Source organism: Carassius gibelio, chromosome B10, assembly GCF_023724105.1.
Source record: "Carassius gibelio isolate Cgi1373 ecotype wild population from Czech Republic chromosome B10, carGib1.2-hapl.c, whole genome shotgun sequence".
NCBI classification, from domain to species: domain Eukaryota; kingdom Metazoa; phylum Chordata; class Actinopteri; order Cypriniformes; family Cyprinidae; genus Carassius; species Carassius gibelio.
The window spans coordinates 4484991-4511455 of record NC_068405.1 but is presented as its reverse complement, the minus strand read 5'-3'; the positions used below and the strand labels follow the sequence as shown (position 1 = coordinate 4511455).

Below are 26465 nucleotides of genomic sequence, written 5' to 3'. Positions count from 1 at the left end.
CCCACAACAATTATTTGACCTTGTAATGGAAGTTGTGAAAGTTAATGAACGTGTTGGTTCTTCAGCGGTCTTTGTGGTAGTTGAGGTGCTATATAGCACCAATAATTGGTTCTTTGGCTTGTAATCATAAGGGAACCAATTTAAGTGCTATATAGCACATAAGAACCTGTATTGGTTTTTCAGCAGTTCTTTGGGGTGGTTAAGGTGCTATATAGCACCATCTTTAAAGATACATGTGCTATGTAGCTCTTAAAATGGTTCACCTATGATTTCGAGCCAAATAACCACTTTTTTAGAGTGTGTTTGCTGGAGTGTGCATTGATTTTGCAATATTTAGTTTTTAAAATTGAGATAATTATTTTAAATATACCATATACACATTACACAAGTACATATGCAGTCATGTATAAGCTAGCCATACAATAAATAAATACATAAATGCAAGTGTAATTAAATAAAACTATTTGTCTGGTACTTTTTATTGAATGCTTTTAAAAGGTTTTTATTATTCAGCCCAATAAGAACAGATATTTGTATACTGTAGGCACAATATAGTCACTATAATTACTTTATTAACAATGCAAGAGATAATAAACATCCAGAATCTGAAAATCTGCTGTGTTTCTCCAGTAAATGTTAACATATGCTCAGAGAATCAAACATAAATGTATAGGCAGTGTATGCTCTTCTATATCAGCTGCGCCACAAGTATAAGATTTTTTACGTATATTTACGCTTTGATTTGAAAGAAAACAGCGCAACCTTGTGCCACGTCTGACTCAGAAGAGTGCACACTGGCTGTGTTCAGCTCATAATCTCCAAAACAGCGCTACGTTGATGATGATGTCATTCATACTTTTCTGGACTTTGACAGTGTGTGTAACTTACTTGGCAGTCTATGGGACACTTAAAAAACCTCCAGGTTTTCATTCAAAATATCTTCAATTAGATTAAGATAATAAACACACTTGTGTCAAATTTCTAAAGGTTTTCTTTTTAAATAGCATTGTGTGTCCTTTTCTTAATTTATGCGGTGAAATGCTGTATACTCCAGATTAAGGTGCTTTATCTGTTAATGATAAATCCCCTGTTATGTTTGTACTGGCTACTGTATACAGGCCACCGGGGCACCATACAGACTTTATTAAAGAGTTTGGTGATTTTACATCCGAGTTAGTTCTGGCTGCAGATAAAGTTTTATTAGTTGGCGATTTTAATATCCATGATGATAATGAAAAAGATGCATTGGGATCAGCATTTATAGACATTCTGAACTCTATTGGTGTTAGACAACACGTTTCAGGACCTACTCATTGTCAAAATCATACTCTAGATTTAATACTGTCACATGGAATTGATGTTAATAGTGTTGAAATTATGCAGCCAAGTGATGATATCTCAGATCATTATATAGTTTTGTGCAAACTTCATATAGCCAAAATTGTAAATTCTACTTCTTGTTACAAGTATGGAAGAACCATCACTTCTACCACAAAAGACTGCTTTTTAAGTTATCTTCCTGATGTATCCAAATTCCTTAGCATATCCAAAACCCCAGAACAACTTAATGATGTAACAGAAACTATGGACTCTCTCTTTTCTAGCATTTTAAATACAGTAGCTCCTTTACGCTTAAGGAATGTTAAGGAAAACAGTTTGACACCATGGTATAATGAGCATACTCACACCCTAAAGAGAGCAGACCGAAAAATGGAGCGCAGCTGGAGGAAAACAAAACTAGAGGTATTTCATATTGCTTGGCGGGAAAGCAACCTATCCTACAGAAAAGCATTAAAAACTGCTAGATCCGATTACTTTTCTTCTCTTTTAGAAGAAAACAAACATAACCCCAGGTATTTATTAAATACAGTGGCTGAATTAACGAAAAATAAAGCCTCAACAAGTGTTGACATTTCCCAAAATCACAGCAGAAATGACTTTATGAACTACTTTACTTCTAAAATCGATACTATTAGAGATAAAATTGTGACCATTCAGCCGTCAGCTACAGTATCGCATCAGACAGTGCACTATAGACCCCTGAGGAACAGTTCCACTCATTCTCTACTATAGGAGAGGAAGAGCTGTATAAACTTATTAAATCATCTAAACCAACAACATGTATGTTAGACCCTATACCATCTAAGCTCCTAAAAGAGGTGCTAAAAGAGTACTGAGACTGCTCTCCTTAGAGTTACAAATGACCTGCTCTTATCATCTGATCGTGGTTGTATCTCTCTTTTAGTTTTATTGGATCTTAGTGCTGCGTTTGACACAATTGACCACAACATTCTTTTGCATAGACTTGAACACTTTGATGGCATTAATGGAAGTGCATTAGCATGATTTAAATCGTACTTATATGACTGCCATCAGTTCGTAGCAGTGAATGAAGATATGAGTATCATATCGATCACAAGTGCAGTATGGAGTACCTCAAGGCTCAGTACTAGGCCGCTACTCTTCACGCTTTATATGTTACCTTTGGGAGATATCTTCAAGAAACATGGTGTTAGCTTTCACTGTTATGCTGATGATACTCAGCTCTATATTTCTTCATGGCCCGGTGAAACACACCAATTTGAAAAACAAATGGAATGCATAGTCGATATAAAAAACTGGATGACGAGTAATTTCTTACTGCTAAATTCAGAAAAAACAGAGGTGTTAATCATAGGGCCTAAAAACTCTGCATGTAATAACCTAGAACACTGTCTAAGACTTGATGGTTGCTCTGTCAATTCTTCGTCATCAGTTAGGAACCTAGGTGTGCTACTTGATCGTAATCTTTCCTTAGAAAGCCACGTCTCTAGCATTTGTAAAACTGAATTTTTCCATCTAAGAAACATATCTAAATTACAGCCTATGCTCTCAATGTCAAATGCAGAAATGTTAATCCATGCATTTATGACCTCAAGGTTAGATTATTGTAATGCTTTATTGGGTGGTTGTTCTGCACGCTTAGTAAACAAACTACAGCTAGTCCAAAATGCAGCAGCAAGAGTTCTTACTAGAACCAGGAAGTATGACCATATTAGCCCGGTCCTGTCAACACTGCACTGGCTCCCTATCAAACATTGTATAGATTTAAAAAATATTGCTTATTACTTATAAAGCCCTGAATGGTGGCAGATCCTTTTCCTATTTGGCGCCTAAACTCTGGAATAACCTACCTAACATTGTTCGGGAGGCAGACACACACAATCTAGATTAAAGACCCATCTCTTTAACCTGGCTTACACATAACATACTAATATGCTTTTAATATCCAAATCCGTAAAAGGATTTTTAGGCTGCATTAATTAGGTAAACCGGAACCGGGAACACTTCCCATAACACCCGATGTACTTGCTACATCATTAGAAGAATGGCATCTACGCTAATATTAGTCTGTTTCTCTCTTATTCCGAGGTCACAGTAGCCACCAAATCCAATCTGTATCTAGATCAGAGGGTCACTGCAGTCACCCGGATCCAGTACGTATCCAGACCAGATGGTGGATCAGCACCTAGAAAGGACCTCTACATCCCTGAAAGACAGCGGAGACCAGGACAACTGGAGCCCCAGATACAGATCCCCTGTAAAGACCTTGTCTCAGAGGACCACCAGGACAAGACCACAGGAAACAGATGATTCTTCTGCACAATCTGACTTTGCTGCAGCCTGGAATTGAACTACTGGTTTCATCTGGTCAGAGGAGAACTGGCCCCCAACTGAGCCTGGTTTCTCCCAAGGGTTTTTTCTCCATTCTGTCACCGATGGAGTTTCGGTTCCTTGCCGCTGTCGCCTTTGGCTTGCTTAGTTGGGGTCACTTCATCTACAGCGAGATCATTGACTTGATTGCAAATAAATGCACAGACACTATTTAACTGAACAGAGATGACATCACTGAATTCAATGATGAACTACCTTTAACTATCATTCTGCATTACTGACACACTGTTTTCCTAATTAAGGCTGTTCAGTTGCTTTGACGCAATGTATTTTGTTTAAAGTGCTATATAAATAAAGGTGACTTGACTTGACTGTATAATTAGTCATATGTCTATAAATTATGCCATAGATCTGGGCTTAACAGTTTTTTAGGGACTGTTTATCTTTGTGGAAGCATAGTGCTTAAAGAGCTAGTAAAATATTTAAACTCAAATCAGTATGTTGTAGTACTTGTGCAGTTGCTTTCTGTGCGCGTACATCGGATGTGAAACTAATATGGTTTAAAATGCATGATTTCAGTGCGATAAATATGACAATCAAAACCAAAGTTGTTTTTGGTAGAGATATGAGACATGAGCTGTAAATTCACAGCCCTATTCAGGAAAAGGGGGTGGGGAGCAGCAGCTCATTTGCATTTAAAAATACATGCACGAAAACAGTGTGTTTCTGCTTACACTCGAAACAGGCAAAGGAATATAATAAATGTTCTCAAGTGAAGTAAACTTCAGCAGATTTCCCATGCTCAGAGAATAGGGAGCAATGAACACTGTGTAGGGACCCTGTCAATTAAGTTTATGCATCCAGATCGCTTCTAACATGCTGGTGATCTGAATCAGGTGTGTTAAGACAGACATGCAAATTATGAAGAGCAAGGAGTCACCAGGACTGGAATTGAGACCCACTGCTCTTATCTATTGCAGTGGTTCCCAACTTGTTCCTGGAGCCCAACACTGCATGTTACGTTTCCTTTGTCTGACACCACCCATTTCAGTAGTACTAAATAGCTGGTGACCTGGATCAGGTGTGTTTGATTAAGGAGAGTGTTGGGGGCTCCAGAAGCATGGTTGGGAACCACTGCCCTGTCATTTCAGAAAATAGTTACATCAGCGAACATGTCGATTAGAAATGCCTCCGAATTGCGTGCACAGTGAGTGGACAGTCAAGTTGAGTTGCTAGGCAAAAGTATAAACTTGGCTTCAGACTAGTATTTAACTTTAACTCTACCTGCCTGTAATTTTGTAATCCTGGAGACTGTGATTAGCTTGTTCAGGTGAGATTGATCAGAGCTGAAATCTGCAGGTCAGTGGACTTCTGCAATGCACTACATTAATTAAACTACAGAGCAGCATTGCTAGTAAAATAATAGGCTAAATACATTTGTTCTGTATGTTGCAATTAAATTTACAATTTACATTTAATTAATTTTAAAATTTTGTTAAAGCAACTGTAGGTGGCATTACTGAAGCCATAACACAAATACAGACCCAGTTTACTTTGTTCTGTATTCTTATACAAATTTATCCCATCGAAATAGCAAAATAACACTACACTCACAAATGTAATAAGATAGTAAGCAACACCATAAAACTGCAGGGTGTCACACTTTTGGTTTTCAAGGAGCTCATGTTGAATGTGGGCCATTTGAATGCAGAATAAAGATGGGATTATGGGATAATCTGTGAAAGGACAGAGGATTATGACTGGGCTATCTCTGTAACCCTTCTGAGATACGTGCCCTGACTTAACTTCAGCTCATACTCATCTGCCACAGATCCAGCTCGTGTGCTGTCCTACAAAGAAATTATCTGTAATACACACTCAAAAGTTTATGCAATTCAATAAAACAAAATAAACAAAAAGATGAATAAAAAAAACTGTAATGCTTGGCATCTATCTATCTATCGATTTATAAAAATCCAACAGCATCAGCTATTTTAAACTTCAATACAATGTGCTAGAAGGTCATTTTTTTCTGTCTTCATCATATATTCCACTTTGTTTCTGCTAAAGCCAAGGTTCATTCAGTAATACCTTCTCCTACAGGGAATTGTAAATCAATAAGTTTCAATAAAGAAAATGAATAACGTTATTTTCTGACACCAGGATGGAATTTGTAGTTCCCTTAGGAGTCAAAGCCTTTAAAATCAATCCATTTCTTTGCCATTATAGAAATTGAAAATCTTTTTGGAAGTAAGTGCTTTAAATGTGGTTAAGTATTTAACTATACATTAATTGCTTGTGCTTTATTCATTATTATCGCAACATTTATATCTTACACTAGCTGTACTGTATGTTGTGATATTTGATCGCACTCTGAAATAATCTCACAAACAAAAAAAGATGGTGAATTTTAGTAATGTGTTAAATGTATTAATTTGACAAGCTGTTTATTCTTATTCAAAAATTGACTAGATGTTCACAATCTAATTAGAATCCTCAACATCAAATTCCCATAATGCCAAAGCACAAAAAGGACAGATATCTCAGGTCATGAGGAGAGAAGAGCATTCACTGAAGGACTGGAACAAGAACGATCTTCACTAACCTCATCAGATGGCAACAAACCCAGCACAAGTGGTAATGAAACACACTCGACAGGCATCTGTGTGCAAGTGTAACGTCCAACTCTGCTGGAACACTCAAGGCAAACTCAAGCTTTACAAGTTATTTAATCTATTGTACTATTTATGAGTGAGAAAACACAAAGCAACATTGAGCTCATGAACATCTCAAAGCTTCTTACAGCATTACTGCTGCATACAGTGGATGAAGCAATACTTGGAACTGGAGGATTTCATCTTGCGACTACAAACTGATGCCAAATTCAAACAAAGGCAGCTCAATCACAAAGCCAAAATACATGCTCAGTTTTCTAACACAGACCTTTCGCAGACATGCTGATATACTGTTGGTCTCATACTCATTAAATCCAAAATGTGCACAAAGGTTTTACAAACATTACGTGATGTGAGATAATTCAGAGCTAATTAAAGTGAACCCTTTATGTAGGAGTCCATCAAGCCAAAAGTATCCTGGAATGTCTCTAGCTGAAATTATTAGGGTTAGCTTTTAATGCAGAGGCAACAAGGTTGAGCAGGAATTTATGTAATCCAACAGAATCTGGTGATGACATTGGTGGCATTAATCTATGTGGAAATCCTGCCAAAAATACAGATTTAAGTCAATGACAGTCCAGCTTTTTAATAATTATTTAGCATTAAGTAAGCCAAAAAAAATTAAATCACTGTTGCGTCCATCCATCTATGATGGTCCTTTCAAGCTGTTCATACAAGTTTTAATAAAACATTGTGTCTGCCTGACATAGAGTAGAGATCTTCAGAGGATACAAGTCTTTTGAACATCAGATTGCAAAAGTTCAAATGCATGGTGTAATGGAGGTCTACCACTAAATGCAATGACATAACCGATGCATTCTTTAAAGAATATTTGAGTGTGGTGTAAATAGCATCATTCAGCCAAGTTGCCTACTATGACATTACCATCTGACAGCATCACCGTACTTTTACCTGAGCTCCACTTTAGCACCAAGCTCAACAGAAGACAAAGCAAACAAAACAACAACAAAAGTTTTAATTTAGTTCTGTGCGGTGTCACTGAATCGGCTCACGCGTGGATATGAACACATGATGAACAGGTCTAGTCTTACCGCAGTCCTGGCAGAGCACCTGGATCACATCCTTCCTCACGGTGCGCTTGGTCTCCACCGGCGGGAACACTGCCGTGAACACCGACGTGTCGTTTGTGGCTTCCATAAAGAACACATACCGGATCCCGGTGCTGAGCTGGAAACATCTGCCACCTTCAAACCAGACGAGAGACACCACAGAGTCCTTGAGGAGCCCTCCCGCCTTCACCTGCCACACCTGTTGCACCCTGACGCGCACCTGATGCGACGCGTTCACCGGAGACTCGGTCCCGTTCCGCGCGTCCTCCTGGAGCTTCCCCTCAAACACGACCCCCGCGCGGCGAGCCAGCTCCTGCACCGACGCCGCGGGCGGAGAGCAAGCGAGGCTCCCGCTCCGGACCACACGCGTCCACAGGGACAAACACACGGCCGCTGTACAGAGAGCGGAGACCGAGAGAGAACCGCGTCCCGACGGAATCGCACGCATCCTCCGGCGCGTTTCTTGCGTTCCGCTAGATGAATTAAAGTTGAGCTGTAGAAATGAACCGAGAGGAGCGTGGCTTCTGTTGGTTCCTCAGCTGATCGTATTACAGGAGGCGGGGTGAGATTCCCACCGCGACGCGACGCGACGGAGGACGGGTGTCGCGTCGTGTGTGGAATTACCGACACAATCCATACTGTGTTCAATTACGTGGGAAGGGATTTGAAACTATGATAAATATGAAAGTCAAAACTAGATTTTACACTCAAAACTCTTAAAAGTAATCTTATACAAAATGTAAAACTCTAACTATAAGCTATTTAAAGTTTTTGGGCAATAGCTTTTAAAACAAAAACAAAATGTCAAATGCAACATTAATTGTTTTTGTTTTGTTTGTTTGTTTGTTTGTTTGTTTGTTTGTTTAACTATTGTTGGTCAACAGAAACCAAAATTAAAGTAAAAGTGTAGGCTATAAGCAGTGTTGGGAAGGTTACTTTGGAAATGCAGGTTACAGATTACAAGTTACCCTGTTTACAATGTAATAGACCAAGTAGTATAACTATTTCAATTACTTTATTCAAATAATGCAACTGTTTAAATTTTTTAACCTATTTTTCTAAATGTCTAGTGTTCTCAACTGTTAATCATTTTCAAATGTGTAAAGCTGGCTGACTTAACCTTACAGAAGTGCTCAACAGTCCTTCTTCACTTGAATTTATATTATACATAATAATAATAATAATAATAATAATGTCAAAGCACAGCCAACACAAACTTTTGTGCTGTTTTAGAGCAGTTGAAAAAATTTGTGAAAGAAGTCAATTAAATCAGTATGTGTGTGAAAAATTCAGATGTAATCTTCTTTGTAACATTTTCATAAGAAACTCATTTAATTAAAACAATTTTCTCAGTAACTGTAATTAATTTAAAATACGTAATTGTGTAAACTACTTAGAACACAGCTTATAACATAAACACTCACACAAAAAATACTCAAGATTTCAGAAAAGTTTAAATGTAGCACCTTTCATTTCGAATCTTATTTTTATTATTTATTTCTTATGGCAGCTCTTGTCAAAAGTTGTCAGTATTTTACAGTTTCCTTTTTAACAGACGTTACAAAAAATTATGAAGATATTGAATTTTAGAAAAATTATGAATGTGGAAGAGAAAACTGCTATTTGCGTAACTGGACACTTGACTCGAAACCTTATTTACTGATGTACAAAACCTTGAGACAGCTTCCCTGCTTGACAAGTAGCCCCTGACTCCTCTATATTCAGCTGGAACACGTATTTGGATGTGGCCAAGCTCGTCTGATCCAAAATTACCTTCTGTGTACTCCTAATGGCTCTGCCTAGTGAGTTCCCAAAAATGCTGACTTGATGTCAGAACTAAAAGCTCTTTAAAATGCACTGCACATACTTTAAGTTTATCTGCACCCTCCTTGTGTACAATTTCACATGATAAATTATAAAAGAGCATGTATAATGGTAAAAGGCCATGCAACTGAGATTTTGCTTGAGAAATGCCAATATCATGATATTTGGTCAACCTAATACAGAGCAGGAATAGCCTTGCCTCTAAAATAATGTGATATATATATATATATATATATATATATATATATATATATATATATATATATATATATATATATATATATATATATTAAAACAGTTTCTTCTGCATAATATTTATTATTAGGAACAAGAAAACTTAGTATCAAAATCAATTTATTTATTTTTTAAATTGTAACTGATTGTGTAGCTTTTTGTTTCTTAGTAATGTACCCTTGTACATTTTCCAGAACTACAATGATGAGACTGATTGGACCCATACTGTGAAATAGTGGTTCAGTGAGGATGAGCAATCATTTTCATGTATAAATTGTCCTGAGCTTAACCCTGTTGAGTCTTTAGGATGCGCTGGAGTCGACTTTACAGTGTGGTTCGACTCTCCCATTGTCTATACAAGCTCACGGCCAAAAATTAACACAACCCTTGATGGAAATAAATGTTGCAAAAATGCATAGCATGATTGAAACCATGCCTCTTTTTTGACAGGCAGTGTAACTATAACTTCTGATCACATTTTCACAAGAAATGTTCAGAGGTGCACTCAAATATCATATTTTTAACATTTATACACTTGGCAGGTGCTTTTATTCTGAGCCATTACATTGCATTTATGCTGTTAGCTACAGTAAATTAAGGCTTGATTGTTAACAGCATTGGAAATGTAACTATATTATCGTCAGCTCTTCGTCAGTTTTTTTCCCCTTCCTGTTGTTTGGGCAAACACAATTCATTTTTTACATAGGGCCAGGCAGGTTTGGGCAGCTATTTTCCCCTAATAAATGATATCAACATTTAAAAACTGCATTTTGTATTTACTCGCACTTTGTTTTTATTAAAATTTGTCTGATGATCTCAATATTTTAATTGTAAGAAATATGCAAAAAAATGGGCAAAAAAAAACTTTCACAGCACTGTAAATAAAGTACAGTATATATGTATCCAGATTTTCTGTACAATTGCTTTGAAAGATTGTTTTTTATAAAGTGCTGCACAAATAATACGACTTCAGATTATCAGATTAGAGCAAGAGCACTAAGAAATCCTTTCCAGTTTGTAGAAAAGTTTGTAGTTTTATCTCTACTGAACCTTTTAGTACAGTATGTATGAGATGTTAGTGTACATTAAATACTTCAGATCTGTGTTGGATCATGACTCATGGCACTCAGATGCAGATAGTTATAAACCTTTAATTATTTGATTATTATTGTTACATTTATATAAAAAACAACAATTTACACTGTTTAGAAAGGGCTACAGACTCAAAATGATTCAGTTGTGCTTCATTGTGGCACAACTAAAGCTGGACAGAGGTAGACTCAGAGATGAAGTGCTCAGCAGAAGACAACATGGGACAGGTTTTGGGGAGATGATGATGACAGAGAATGGGGACAGAAATCTGGCATGCTTTAAGGCTCTGTTGTTATTGTGGGTATTTAGCACAATAACAATATGAACTTTAACAGGACTGACACACAAATACTGCTCTGTGAATGTGGTGCACTCAGTTACAGCAAGAAGAAGTAATATAAACATATAGCACAAGTCAAATAAAAATCTCTGTGTCACTGTGAACACAAACAATCAACTGAAATTGCATCAATACTGTATTAATTATTATTTTTTTTTACTTATTAAAGAATTTGTTCCTAGGCAATCAACATTCTGAACTATCAAAATCATATAATCTCGGGTCAATTATTTAATATTTTTACACTGAGGAATGAACTAATCCAAGAAAGTCCCCCCATGCTTCAGAAAGGACCTACTTTTGAGGTCTGGGAGTTGCACAGGATTCTGGGAGCAGTGTTTCCATTAAGACAGGTGGAAGTCAGGATAGTGTAAAGCTCCAGGCCACTCACGAAAGCAGAAACATGATATGTGCACATCGAGAAAGATCCCTAACTAGTGTGTGAGACGGTAAGAAATCTGAAAAATACCTAAAGGAGTTCAATCTAGCGGCAGACCACAAGCTGCTGCCAACAGGAGCCTTGAGAACAAATACAGAAAAATAAAAAGACATTCTCCTAGAATTAGGTCATATCTGTATTTGGGACCATCAACAGAAATACATTGTTTTAAATCTTGTACAACATATCCAAATGTACAGTACACAGCCTAATAAGTATCAAATGAAAAGTCCTTTCTTCTTTTTGGTTTTCTTCTCAGTCGTAGCAGGCACTGAAGTGCTCGGTCCTTCAGCCCAATCAGGCAGTTTTCTCTTCGTAGGCTGACTCTCAATCTGTGGACAAACAGATTCAGCCTGTAGTTAGATTTACTCAAAAGACATGATGGGATTGTTTTTGAGAAAGCTGACATGTATCAGCAAGAGCTTTTTGGCAAATATTTAGCACATTTTCAGTCTCCACCACTGACTATTTCATAAAAACGGTAGTTTGGGGACCAATTCTCACTATTAACTAACTGCTTATTAGCATGCATACTACTTATAAAGCACGTTTTTGGCATTATTCCTACAGGAATTAATGTTGTTCTATTGTTTCCCATCTGTCAGATTACATCCCACCAATAGTATCCATCAAATACCAGTAGAAACCGTTATAGTTTACATTGAAGCTAATATAATTCCCATTATAAACTTAAATCTTTTTAAGTTTTGAGAATGATTCAATTGATCTTTTGTTTTGTTTTGTTTTTTTAGCAGGGAATATTTTAATTGTACAGTATTACTACTTTTACAGAATTTACTTAATTATTGAATTTCACAGGAAAGATTATTTTGTGTAAATAAAGAACTGTATTACTTTAGTAAATTATTAAAGTATTACATGGTTTACATAGGCTGATTTATTCATTTTTAAGTATTTGGCATTTTAAGAACGAGTGGAAAATGTGCTGAATGTTTCATTTCGTTCAAGTGAAATTAGCAAAGCAGTTAGACTGAATTTACACTCGTTTCAAAAGCAGAGCCAGGTGTGAGTTGACAGGTTGCACACGTGCATCAAGTCTCACCCATACTACGAGACAGGCTGTGTATGTGCGACAAGTTTAAATGATCCACAGCCCTACTTGTGAGTACATTCTTTCAAAACCACAGTTTTTTCTTTAAGTAATTTTGATTTCATGTGAATTTCATCCAAATGGCATAGTACTTCAACTGTCCAGACGGTTCAGGACTGATGCTTCTAGACCAACTAGTGCTGGTTTAAAGCCACATCACTGGGAATATCCTGAGTGTGCAGTTTTACATGACGCAGACAGCTGCATCAACAGAGGAAAACCCCGCACTGCCCACCATCGGATTAACGTCCATCACAATTCATCTTAAGCCTTTTCTGCATCCCTCCAAACTCTGTTTCCTCCCAGCCAGCTCTTCTTATCTGCCTGTCAGCAATCTGTTCGGTCTTCATGCTAAATCATTTGTGCGTCTCAGAGTGGGCAGGGGAACATCAGGAGGAGGGTGTTTAGAGATGCCCTAATGATCTCATATTGATCTACAGGCTAGTGTCACTGCAGGACAAAAGCGCCATGATGGACGTGCTTCTCAAAAAAGCTTCTATCACCATTAATCTCCACATTAACAGGTCAGAGACATGCACGCTAGACAGTTACGGCAGGAAATTACTGGAAAAAACCTTATAACTGGAAACACAACATAATAATACATTAGTCTTTATAAAAAGCAGTATTATTACATGGTGTTAGTAATATTTATAATTTAATTTCACCTCTTTCTCTATTGTTTTTTAGAAACGGAGAACAATCTTGACCATAAAAACAACTCCCTGTCACGCCTCCTGGAGATCAGACGTGAAGCGCAGTGACACAGGTCACAACCTTATGACCTTAATGGCTTTGTGCTTACAAGGGGAGGTATCGGGTAATAGCCCGTGTCAAAGGTCAAGCGGAGGTTAAAGACAGTTGGCTCACACTAAAGCAGCGCACAGCGCTCATCACTTCAGGGGAGGCCGTCTGATGTTCAATCGTTCGAGCAGACAGGGTTACATCTAAACCAAGGGTCGGGATTCAGATTACAGCCTGAAAATCTCCTTGTTTACATCAAGTGATTAGCTGTGTCTGAAGGTGTCACATTAATCGAAAACAGTTGAACCATGTGTCACAATGATACTTGCACAGTGTTCAGAAAGTACTGAACACTAATAAAGATCAAGAGTTACATTTCTGATAATTCTACTATTTTTACTACTAATTCACATTTACATTTCTTTCATATGCACGATGTCTATTACCATAACTCCCATTCAAAAGGTTTTAATCTGTTTCCTCTGCTCAGCAAAAGTGCCTTTATTTGATCAAAAACACAGTAAAATCAATAATTTTGTGAAATATTACCATTTAAAATAACTAGGGCTGGGCAAGTTAGCATGTTATTATCGCATTAACACATGCATTGATTAGCACCGACAATTATGTTATCGCATGTTAAAGCAGTTTTTTTATTATTATTAAAGTCCAATGTTCACTGGCTCTGCATTCACATACAGACACAAATAATAGGTCACAGGAGGGGATGCTCCCAATCAAATTATTTAGGCTAAGCATCAGCATTCACAAACCTCTGTCCACCATTATTATTTTTAATAGAAAAGATTGCCACAAATACTAACAAACTAACTCCAAACTTTGAAAAGTAGTGTATTATTCTTTGAATTATGTGTTTGAGTACATTACTCATCAGTCCAGTTCTTTATAGGCTCAGCAAGAACACATCATACCTTTACAGGTGAATCGCTGAAGAGATCTTGCGTGTCTTTATCCAGTTTGTCCTGGTTCCAGGAGGCCAGATCCATTCCAGTGCTCTGAGGAACAGGGTCACATGACTTCAGACAGGAATCCTGTACACAACGAGAGGAACACAACACACAACACTGATCATCCTTTAGAGCCGAAGTCAAGAAATAAACAACAGACAGCGTATGAACATTTATTGCACAAAGTATACATGCATTATCACATACTTCATATGTTGATCCCAGCACAGACCAGACAATTTAATAAAATTCTGTCCACTGATAAAATTATTCTGTGGTGAAGTAAATACTACAGAAAAAAATGTAATTTCTTTATGGAAAAGATTTTAGTTTGAAGATTTTAAAGGTAAATTCTACCTTTTTCCCTACATTTTTCAGTGTGCAGAAGGTAGACTAGAGCTCAGAATTAATCTAAATCAAAGATTAGTGATGCATCACAAGCCTGTCCGCACGTGCACCCATTTCAGAAACAATGTGTGCACATATGCAGATAAACTCGGTGTGTAATTGTCATTCTGAGACGGACAGATATGAGTCACCTGTGGCATGGGAATACTGATGAAGAGCTCATCTTCACTTGTGTCCATGATGTCTGCCTCATGCTGTGACTCTCCAATCACACGTTTAACAGCAGATCTGTCTGCAGGCGCTGATTTATCCTACAGTGATGAAACACATCTGTTAGCATTTGATCCCTGCACACGGGTATCTCAGGAACTCACGCACCTGGTAACGTGACCTACACAAACACGGAAGCAGATACTGGCTAAAACATCCACCTTTTTTTTTTTTTTTTATAAGAAATCAGCAGTAAAACAATCAAAATCTAGTAAAGGCTTCAGTGAGACAAGAATATACTACAGCTCCCAAAGCCATGGACACAAAGCGGATGATCCCCACATCTGGAGATGCAGGGATGATGGCTAAGAAAAATAGAGTAGGTCTGCATTAATCAGTCTGAAAGACACAGCAGATGTTACGTCTAAGTCTTAGTCTCCTGAAGTGTCCAAGAGCTCAACAAAGGCTGCACTGACACTCCGATCTTTTGACCATATCTGATTTTTGTGTCCTCCCTGTTTAAATTCACTGAGACAGGACTGGTCCACGATATCTGGGTTTACATCAGTGATCTCTTTACTATGCATATGGTCGTATACACTCAGGTTTTGAAATTCAGTGTTATTAAAATTATATAATTCATGTCAGACAACAGCTGTCGATGCTGATGTTTCAAGTTTCTAGTTTCTAAGATAACACTCATTTCCTTTTCCTGACATTAATGGGAGAGGTAGTAAACGTTAGTATTTTTCATGAATCGGACACTTTGAAAAATCATTTCATGTGACAGCACTGTGCTGACCTCTACTGGTGCATCTCAGCCAAATAAAAAGTGTTCAAAGTGTGAGGAGTGAAACACACCAGCGGCTCGATCCAGGAGATCTCATGATGTGCTGTGGATGAAGCTTCTCTCTGGAGTTCATAAAGTGCCAGCCTTAGCAGGAAGTTACTGACATCTTCAGGGACACGTGACCGGATCGCCTTAAAATCACTCAGATCTGTTCAGGAATAAAAAAAAAATAATACAAGTGATGGTGTGTACTTGTTATGTGTACTTACTATAGTAAAAGTCAGTATCTAAATTATGCATAATTACAAGCAACTAAACCTAAATCACTGTATTAATTCTATCATTCAGTAACACTTTATTTTAAGGTTTCCTTGTTACACGTTACATGTACTTGCTATTATAATAACAAGTAATAATGCATTATTATATGCAAGTAACACTAAACCAAACCCTATATAGTAACTAAGTGCAGATAATTAATATTACTTATTACTTAACTCTATAATTACACTGTATCAACGACATCTAAAAATAAAGTGTAACCTATAATTCATTAAAATAAATTCAGTAGTAGATTTTGAACAAAATCACTGACTCTTGGGAACCAAATAGTGCTCTAGAAAAACAAATCTTTCCACATTAGTTTTTTAAATATCTGAAAGTACAGTATTAACATCGTTCAGTCAAGCTATATTATAATCAAGTATTATTTAATAATATAACTAGTTATGAGAAGTAAAGTTGATAACCATGTTTGAATGCATATTAGTCATTTTAACTGAACTTTTAAACTGGACTGGTGGTGGTGCTTTTTTGGTCATTCAGCGTTTCTGTAAAAAAAATTATAATAATAATAATTTTAGAATAACTTTAGGAAAAAACTAACAAAAATAATGATAAGATAATAATGATGAATTCTACTAATAAGAACTATAAAACACACTAAGGATTAATGAGCTGCTGGACTCATGAATATTAATCAGGTTTTGTGCGTTCACTTGAACTGATTTGCTGAAATCAAAAAAGGGACGATAATAGGTGAGCGCCAGCCAATGAGATTGCTGTTAGCACATTAACACCACCCACTACCGGAAAACCCGTCTGTTGTTAAAAGCTGAAGACCTCCATAGGAACGCCGTTATTTTGAAAGGAAAATACAACAAATAATATTGTTTAAATGTATTGCTTCAATTCTCTCTCACTCTGTGTTTGAGAAAGCGACAGTGATTTGTGCACCTTCACACTAGAGTTTACAGTACATTAAATACAGGTGCTCTGCGTATCCATTCAGATGAACTAAAAAAAAAACACAGATGGCCTGACGGAGAGTGAAACTCTGAAGCCCTCGGTCAGAGAGTGTTCGCGAGTGAAAATATATCTGTGCTACACTTATACTTAGCCTCCAACTCACACACTGGTGAGTAAAATCTGAGAATTTATTAGACATTGGCTAATATTAGACATCATGTAGTCGCATATGCAAGTGATTTACTCGCAATGTAGAGGGTTGTCTTGTGAAATGCGTTTAACCTGAGCTGACTGGAGGAGAGGCGATGCTTTTTCTGATGGTGTTATAGATGGAGGCTGAGAGTCCAGCTCTGTCTGTGTCCACAGCACAGCCCATCTTCTGAGCCTGCAACAGATGAGACTCCACCACTGCCATGGGCAGACTGCGAGCATCTGATACCTGTCTCTACACAAGAAACACGTACATCCACATCACATAACTGCTGCTTCGGCATCACAATATACTGGCTTCATGACATCAGGATCAATTTTTGTTTATATAAAAAATACCAAGAGGTGTAACAGGCATGAGATTGTAACATTGCTATTGTTGATGATGCAATGAAGCATACACAAAAAATGCTTCTAAACTATTTTAAAATAGGATTTTTTAGCAATGTTCCAAGGTCAGGTCTTCAAAAACATCTTCAAAAGATCTTCCCTCCCATTGATTCCTGTCCGTTTAATATTGTCCTATTTAACAAATAAAATAGAAAACACCAAATATAAGTCTGATGCTACACACATCCATGAAATTAACATCTGTCAACCCCAATTGTTGAGCATTGCTGTAACATTTCTTTTAAACATCCTCAGACGACTTTATTTTGCTATGTTTTAACTACTGATGGAGAAATTCTACATACTACATAATTGCATATAAGAAAGCATTGAGATTATTGGGAGTGAGTATTTCATACCATGCTCTTGTGCTCCATCTGAAACAGTCTGTATGTGACAGAGACACTGTACGGTAGAGACTGACCCACAGAACTGAACTCACGGCTAGACTCTGTTTGGACAGGTGGAACAGAGCTGGAGGAATCATCCACCTAATTCACACAACAACTCATTAGCAGGAAGTATAACACTTCATACTGAACAGTATCAGCCCATGAGCCCTGGGCCATTGAGCCTCACTATAAAATGGTTATGTGAATTCAAATTTCAAGTTTCATTCTCTATAATCTGTAACTGACAGAAACTGACACAGGCAGGGTGAAATACTGGATTTTTTCAATCAAGTAGGAACCAAAAGTGATTTCAAAACATTTCAGCCGGTTTTAATTATATTTTTGCATGCTGTGAACTTTGTTTCTGTGCATGCTTAAGAATGGCTAAGCACCCACATAAAAACTTGAGATAATATCTATTCACTATCATATTGCCATAACTGATCTGGCAAAACCTACAAGACTTAACGAGATTGTGAAGACGACGAGAGACAGCTTTTTAGTGAATATAAAGGCAGTGCTCTGTGTGCTTTCTAGGCTATATATAATCCATTTAGAATTAGAATAAAACTTTATTTTCGGCCACATACATGCTGTAAAGTTTTGGGAATGACATCCGCATATTTATGCGGGTTTGACACTAAAAAAGAGCAATGGATGGGACAAAAATATGTGTGAAAATGTATGTGAATTGAGTCTAGAGCACACATTCCGAAGCACCTGCAGTATTTAATTCTGGAAACAGGTCTGGAAAAAACGAGCTGTGTTTGAGCAGTTTTCACAGCAGCTCATATTTAGGCGATCGCACAGAACTTTATGTAGCAGTAGTACAGTATAAAGTATGCCTCATCGTTTACATTTTAATCGATATTGATACTGCTTATCAATACCGATATGTATCGATACTGTTATCGATACTATTTGGTGCAAAAAAAAAAAAAAGTGAAAAGTTGTTAATATTTGAAAAATGTATTGTTTAATTAATGCTGAACTTTATCAACTATATTTAAGTTCTTCAGTCAAGAACAGCAAGCTATTTTTCTCTGTGATTTATTTTATTAGCATTAAAGGAGTGGTTCACCCAAAAATTAAAATTGTGTCATCATTTACTCATTCAAGTTGTTTAAAAACTGAATGAGTTTATTTCTTCTGTTGAACATCAAAAGATACTTTGAAGAATGTGGGAAACTAAACAGTTGCTGGTCCCCAGTGACTTTCATATTTTATTCCCCTACTATTAAAGCCAGTGGGGACCAGCAATTGTTTGGTTACCCACATTCTTCAAAAAATCTTCTTACAAGAATAAATAAAAATTAAAACATGTTTGGTACAACATGACTGAGTAAATAATGATGGAATTTATATTTTTGGGTGAACTGTCCCTTCAATGACAAGTGGCAGAATGTGAAATACTTTCCCTTTAAACTTTCCCTTTAAGAGGTGCATGCATCTGTTTTCTCTCAACTTTTTACATTCACTTTAGACATTAACTGTGCTTATATGTTAATCTTGTGTGGTTTTGACAGTATTAGTGCAATCAGACGAATAATAAGTAATAAGCTGCTGTTTACACATGCACATGTGACAACATCACGCAAATGAAACGTTTAACCGGCAAGGCTTTACAGCACGTGGAAATAAAATACTTTTGTGATTGCGAATAAGTATGGTGAGCGTAACTATCTTCAACATTTGATGTAAATGTGTCTCGTGAGTTTCAGCCGGAGCTGGAGTCGCGAGACATAATATAGCGCATTGCTTGAGGTAGATGTGTTTTGTTAGTAAATGTTTCATTATATTACTAGTGTTGGCTACTTCGTTAACTATTACTCTACTGTATATATCGCATCTAACACTGCTATCGCTTAGTTTTGTAATGAGAGCCCATACTTTTAAATGTTTCACTCTTGCCGCGATGACTGACTGATTGCACACACACACACAGCACATGCGCTGCATATCACACGCACTTCACACAAACCACAGCTACACCATTCAGTGAAGAAAAATGACAAGCTGCAGCTTCTAATTTGTCATTAACATTGAAGTATACGGAGATAAAACAACGCAAGTATAGATAGCAGTATCGTTTTGTCCTGAAGCTTATCGGTACATCCAGTATCGACCCAATTACATACCGGTCAAAAAAAATACCGGTTCTCGGTACCCATCCCTAGTGAACAGTCATTATTTTTGCATTAAGGCATTAATTTGCAACAAATAACAACATGCTCTTTTGTTGATTTTAACTGCTTCCATTTGAATAAAAGCATCTGCTAAATGATAATGTAAATGTAAAATGTAAATAATAAAATGCTTCAAATAATGCAGACTTGGTAAACATATTGTAGTAAAACGTAGTGTACAATATAGACTGTTTAGCAGTACCTGTAAGTTGTGTGTCTGACAGAATGTGAGGATGACATCAATCAGAGGTGTTAACATGGCTGCTTTGGCTTCGGAAACACCATCCACTTGTTTCAAGCTGGATATTGAGCATGGCCTGCCAAAGAAATATAAACATTAAAAACTTCAAAACATGACCACTAACAAAATGTCATGTCTACTTAAACACTATACATTTAACATTAAGCATCAGTACATAGTGGGCTTTTTCAATAATTAAGGTGCAGTATGGAAGAAAAATAATGACAATTGTCTTTGAAACAAAAACTGAAAGGCTTCCACGCATGACAAATAATGGAAGTGAGAGGAAAGTGTTTATTACATTTGAAATATGGATATTTTTCTGACAAAAAATATTCACCCCACAGAGAGGTGTGAAGCACATTTATTATGAATGCGCTGGATTTATCTGACGCCTTGTGGACTGTTCAACTGCAACACCCACTGACTGCAATGATAAAGCTTGGAATAGCAAAGACAATTTTTAATATAACTCAGACTGGATTCGTCTGAAAGAAGAAAGTCATACACACCTAGGCTCTGCACTGCACTGGCTCCCTATCAAACATTGTATAGATTTTAAAATATTGCTTATTACTTATAAAGCCCTGAATGGTTTAGCACCTCAGTATTTGAATGAGCTCTTGTTACATTATACTCCTCTACGTCCGCTACGTTCTCAAAACTCAGGCAATTTGATAATACCTATAATATCAAAATCAACTGCAGGCGGCAGATCCTTTTCCTACTTTGCACCTAAACTCTGGAATAACCTACCTAACATTGTTCAGGAGGCAGACACACTCTTGCAGTTTAAATCTAGATTAAAGACCCATCTCTTTAACCTGTATTACACACTAACATACTAATATGCTTTTAATATCCAAATCCGTTAAAGGATTTTTAGGCTGCATTAATTAGGTAAACCGGTATTCTTCTGCACAATCTGATTTTGCTGCAGTCTGGAATTGAACTACTGGTTTCGTCTGGTCAGAGGAGAACTGCCCCCCCAACTGATCCTGGTTTCTCCCATGGTTCTTTTCTCCATTCTGTCACCGATGGAGTTTCGGTTCCTTGCCGCTGTCGCCTCTGGCTTGCTTAGTTGGGGTCACTTCATCTACAGCGATATCATTGACTTGATTGTAAATGATTGCACAGACACTATTTAAACTGAACTTAGATGATGACATCACTGAATTCAATGATGAACTCCCTTTAACTGTAATTTTGCATTATTGAGAAAATGTTTTCCTAATTAATGCTGTTCAGTTGCTTTTCCTTTTTGTTCAAAGCGCTATATAAATAAAGGTGACTTGACTTGACCTAGTATGACTTGAAGGTGATTTTATTTTTGGGTGAATTAAGTAGGGGTGCGTGATAAATATCGTGCAATAATTAATGCGCATCTCATCAGTAAAGCCGGTTCTCTAATCAGCGGTAAATTCCATCAGGTCATTTCACATTGAGCAGCTGTTACTACACAGAGTCGTTGTTAACTGAGAAGATGCGCAAATAAATGCTGATAATGAACGTGGATTTGCGCAACTAGTCAGTTGACCTCAGATCTCAGAATACACTTTATTGATGATGCAAACTATGTAGACTACATTTAAACCAATGTAGAATATGACCTTGGATATATATGGACATATATGGACTTTCTGTACTTGATAACTCGAGGCAAGAAGGTTATTTCTACATTTCTAGTCGTTTTGCCAGAAATAAAACCGGTATATTCATTCATAAAGCTGAACAGAAAATTTAGCACAATTCAGAATAACAAATAAAATATAGAGCTGTATGATTAACTGAAATTACTACATAGACTATTTATATACATAATATGTGGGTTTTATCTTCTGAATGGTCAACTTGGATCGGCAAATCATCTTGTTCAACCGCACATACGCCACGAATTTAAACCAACAGTGCCCGTTTTATTTTCGACATGTTTGATAATTATCGTTATTATATGTTAGATTTTAATCCAGTCAGACTGTCCCAAGGGCATCGCTTGTGCTAAAGCACTTTAAATTTGCAGCTACAGTATGTGTAGGCAGTCTTGAATTTTACATCAATATTAAGTGGTTGCATATTGTAAAACTATAAAACTAATAGTGATATATTTGTATTATTTGTATTTGATATATCTGATTCTACAAATCAGTGGCAAGGGAAAGCAATACCTGGTGAATATCAAACCTAAAACTAATGGCGATAGAAAAAACATAAGGAAAATGGGTAAAACATTAGAATAAGGTTCCATTAGTAAATGTTAATGTATTATTATACGTATTAATAATTGCTGTTAAGAGTGTTCATCGTCTGATTGACTACATCTTTATTTACATTAATTTTGGACATATGCACATAAACTGACAGTCACCACTGATAAACTACTACTAAATATTGTAGAAACGTAATTATCTGTAAAGTTGCTTTGCAATGATTTGTATCATAAAAAGTGCTATACGAATAAACTTTCATTGAATTAACATGAACAATACACTTATTACTGTATTTATTAATATTTGTTCATGTTAATGAAGGTAAGTTATTCATTGTTAGTTCATGTTAATTTACAGTGCATTAATTAATGTTAACAAGCACAACTTTTGATTTAAATAATGCATTCGTAATTGTTGAGATTTTGAATTAACTAAGATTAATAAATGCTGCAGAAGGATTGTTCTTGCTCAGTTAAAGAAGTAGTTAAGTTACTAAAGTAGTTCATTAACATTAACTATTGGAACCTTATTCTAAAGTGTTACCAGAAAATGTAGCGTGTTGTGATCTTCTGACCTCATTTGCTTGCCTGTATAAAGTTTGCCTCATCAATAAAGTGTATTCTGAGATGTTGGAGAAAGCTGCTGACATATAGGCTGAGAAACGAGTAACAACGATGGTGCTGAATTAAAAATATCTGACACAATAAATTTTTCCACATATACTGGCCCCTATAATCATAACTTCTACCGTTTGCTCCGTTTCCGCAGATCAGTTTTTGTGAATAAACGACTTTGGTCTTCATCAACAGCCGCTGATGAGAATGTGTGAATTGTTTTGAACTGAAATAATCAAACACTGTTAATAAAACAGCATTATTTTATTAGTGCAATTCAAGATGTTCAAGAGTTCTTTTTTGTTTCAAAGACATTTGTCATTATCTTTCTTCTATAGTGCAGTCACATTAGTGAAATCAGGGTAAGATTATGTGGCTAAAAAGTCTGTAGTGTATTGTCAATAACGTAGCCATGTATAAAGCAGATTTCTACTGGTCAATCAAAACTCTCAATTGCACATATTTTCACAGGAATTAATGGATTTTGCAACTCTATCTTCAAAGTTAAAGGAAATGCTCTTTTTGGAGGACTACACTATTCTACACCACCCAAAGGCCAACATTACCTTGATTTTGCCATATCCAGGAGTATTTTATTGGTAGCCAGTAGAGCTGGTGGGATGTCTCTGAGACCAGCTAACTTCTGGCGTTCAGAAACCAGCTCACCATACAGCTCAGACTGTAAAAGTAAGGCTGACAGTTAGAAAAACAGTGCTCTGCATCCTTCAGAAATCACCCAGTTGCTTTTACAAAACGAGAAACATGAGTGTTTAATATTCAGTACCTGTAGCTGGATCTCTCTAGCAGAAACCGCTGGAGTCTGGGCTCTGACATTCGTGTGAATCTGGGTTGACCTAACAGCTGATCTGTATTCAAATATTAAATGTAATTTTTCACACAAACAGACAGATGTAACTCTAACCTACAACATTTTGAAATTTCGTGGTGAAAATCTCTGAATGAAACACACAAACCATAAGCAAACAAAGCCAAAGTCAAAAAGTCAGTTCATAATATTAATGCATGATTCATACCTGGATGGTAAATCTGCTTTCTTCACAATCTGATGGTTGTCCACTCCAGAACTGACCTTTGCCCTCTGAAATTAAACAAGAGATGGCTGCAGTAAAACTTTACAGTAATTTCATTTTTTTTTTTTTTTTTTTACTATAAGTTAAAAGGATTTAAAAAAATAAATAAACTGATTCCATTAATGGAAGATACTGACCCAAGTGGAATCTGACTTCAGGTAAGAAGCAGTAGACTCAAGAGCTGGATCTGCTTTTTTCCTGCAAGGACATTATCAGAAATACAATAAAAATGCATTCAGAGATCTATGTGCCATTGTGTTTTGCATGGCAGGAAAATGTCCGGTCCCTACTATTCTGCAATGTCACAAAAGGACAACTTTCACAATGCTGCATTAGGTATATTAGGGAAAAGGCAAACAAAATGCAAAAATCACAGAAGAAAAAATAGCTACATGTTTGTTAAAATTTTTTTGAGTATTAGAATGAATGCACTGGAATCTGTGCAGCAGCAGGAAAATAACATAATGCAAAGCACTTCATGACACAAGGTGTAGCTACAGGAAGACAGTCTACTCAAAAGAAAACCAGTACCACAAAGGTTTTAGTGCTCTCATCACACCACTGATAAACATATTTGATCATAAAAAGAGATGAAAAGGAAAAATGACAGGTATAAACATAATGCAGTCTGATCTCTGCTCTTAATATATTACAAAATAACCAATTCTGTCCATGTTAACAGCCTTTCATAAACATTGAATTTGACTGGTGGCTCAGGTTTGCCAAAGGGACACAATGTGTCCTAAACTACAAAGTGCACTGATGGTAAGATGTGAGTGCCTTACCGCGGTACACAGTCTCTGCTGAACAGATCTCTGTTGGGCTGCAGGAGGAGTCGTCTGTGCCTCTCATCTTCAGCTTTACTCAGCCATGATCTGCCCTGAGTGAAACATTTACAATGTTGTTGATTAATATATGAAGACTTTGGTTCCAAAACACAATAAATCCATTTGGATTAATTAGTGTAAAATATGTTTTCTTTACCAAGAATGTGGCAAGATGAAAACCATCTTTAGGTTGTAATAATATTAAAAACATAAAATCCAGATATTGATTTTCAAAGATTATAATTTGTTTTTGTTTTTTTAATTCCCAAAATGCTATAAATCCATGATACTTTTCTCAAAATGCAATAAATCAATTGAATGAATATAAAAGTTATTTTTCCTATTGAAACTGATGAAATACTCAACATAGTTGATTCACATATGATAGCATCTGAACTTGGTCAATACTAATCTTATGTACAGGCACTAGACTAAAAATACATCCATCAGTCATCACTTCCAACATAAGTTCAACAGGTCACGCTATAAATGAATTACAGCAATAAAATAACATTTCATAATGCACAAGAACATGAACAACAATATCACATTAAACCACAGAAATTCCAAAATGACGCTTCCCTTACATTCAACTTCCAAAAGTGCATTCATTTTTGCCATGTTACATTCCTTTGGTTGACTAGTGCTATTTGCTGTATTAACAATACATAAATGTCATTACACTCTACACTCTACCGGGAACACTTCCCATAACACCTGATGTACTTGCCACATCATTAGAAGAATGGCATCTACGCTAATATAAGTCTGTTACTCTCTTATTCTGAGGTCACCGTAGCCACCAGATCCAGTCTGTATCCAGATCAGAGGGTCACTGCAGTCACCCGGATCCACTACATATCCAGACCAGATGGTGGATCAGCACCTAGAAAGGACCTCTACATCCCTGAAAGACAGCAGAGACCAGGACAACTAGAGCCCCAGATACAGATCCCCTGTAAAGACCTTGTCTCAGAGGAGCACCAGGACAAGACCACAGGAAACAGATGATTCTTCTGCACAATCTGACTTTGCTGCAGCCTGGAATTGAACTACTGGTTTCGTCTGGTCAGAGGAGAACTGACCCCCAACTGAGCCTGGTTTCTCCCAAGGTTTTTTTCTCCATTCTGTCACCGATGGAGTTTCGGTTCCTTGCTGCTGTCGCCTCTGGCTTGCTTAGTTGGGGTCATTTCATCTACAGCGATATCATTGACTTGATTGCACTGATACTAATTAAACTGAACTGAGCTGGATGATGATGTCACTGAATTCAATGATGAACTGCCTTTTTGCTTTATTGACACACTATTTTCCTATTTAATGCTGTTCAGTTGCTTTGTTACAATCTATATTGTTAAAAGCGTTATATAAATAAAGGTGACTTGACTAATTCTAACATTTGGTAATATTTCTATTGACCTCAGGCACATAAAGCTCTCAGACTTATATACCAGATGAAACTACACCATTCACAGAGACACACACAACAAACTTAATAGAAAGGGAGGGTCCCATCAGCTGAATTATTTACAGATTTTTTAAAGAATAGAATTAGAATAG

The 26465-nt window shown here is 36.7% G+C and overlaps 2 protein-coding genes and 1 long non-coding RNA gene across 6 annotated transcripts in view; 1 reads left to right on the top strand and 2 right to left on the bottom strand.

Moving 5' to 3' along the window:
• Positions 1–7978, bottom strand: part of nrg1 (neuregulin 1) — a 109653-nt gene extending 101675 nt beyond the window's left edge. For 3 of the 4 annotated variants that reach the window (XM_052566745.1, XM_052566743.1, XM_052566746.1), the window contains exon 1: positions 7382–7978. In XM_052566745.1, coding sequence (XP_052422705.1) covers positions 7382–7847 — 466 coding nt within the window. In that variant the 5' untranslated portion in view covers positions 7848–7978. The remainder of the gene's footprint in view (positions 1–7381) is intronic. The other variant, XM_052566744.1, reaches the window with a different exon arrangement.
• The window catches only part of LOC127965988 (uncharacterized), a 201079-nt gene that overhangs the window by 107167 nt on the left and 67447 nt on the right, over positions 1–26465 (top strand). The window contains exon 2 of the long non-coding RNA XR_008155523.1: positions 3133–3411. This is a non-coding gene — a long non-coding RNA (uncharacterized LOC127965988). The remainder of the gene's footprint in view (positions 1–3132; positions 3412–26465) is intronic.
• Positions 10589–26465, bottom strand: part of wrn (WRN RecQ like helicase) — a 45368-nt gene continuing 29491 nt past the window's right edge. Inside the window, exons 25-36 of the mRNA XM_052566721.1 lie at positions 24864–24958; positions 24216–24276; positions 24022–24086; positions 23772–23853; positions 23554–23666; positions 20128–20242; positions 17707–17838; positions 17030–17192; positions 15571–15707; positions 14691–14810; positions 14116–14235; positions 10589–11660 (exon numbers count right to left, since the gene is read on the bottom strand). Of these exons, the coding sequence (XP_052422681.1) occupies positions 11547–11660; positions 14116–14235; positions 14691–14810; positions 15571–15707; positions 17030–17192; positions 17707–17838; positions 20128–20242; positions 23554–23666; positions 23772–23853; positions 24022–24086; positions 24216–24276; positions 24864–24958 (1317 nt within the window). The 3' untranslated portion in view covers positions 10589–11546. The remainder of the gene's footprint in view (positions 11661–14115; positions 14236–14690; positions 14811–15570; positions 15708–17029; positions 17193–17706; positions 17839–20127; positions 20243–23553; positions 23667–23771; positions 23854–24021; positions 24087–24215; positions 24277–24863; positions 24959–26465) is intronic.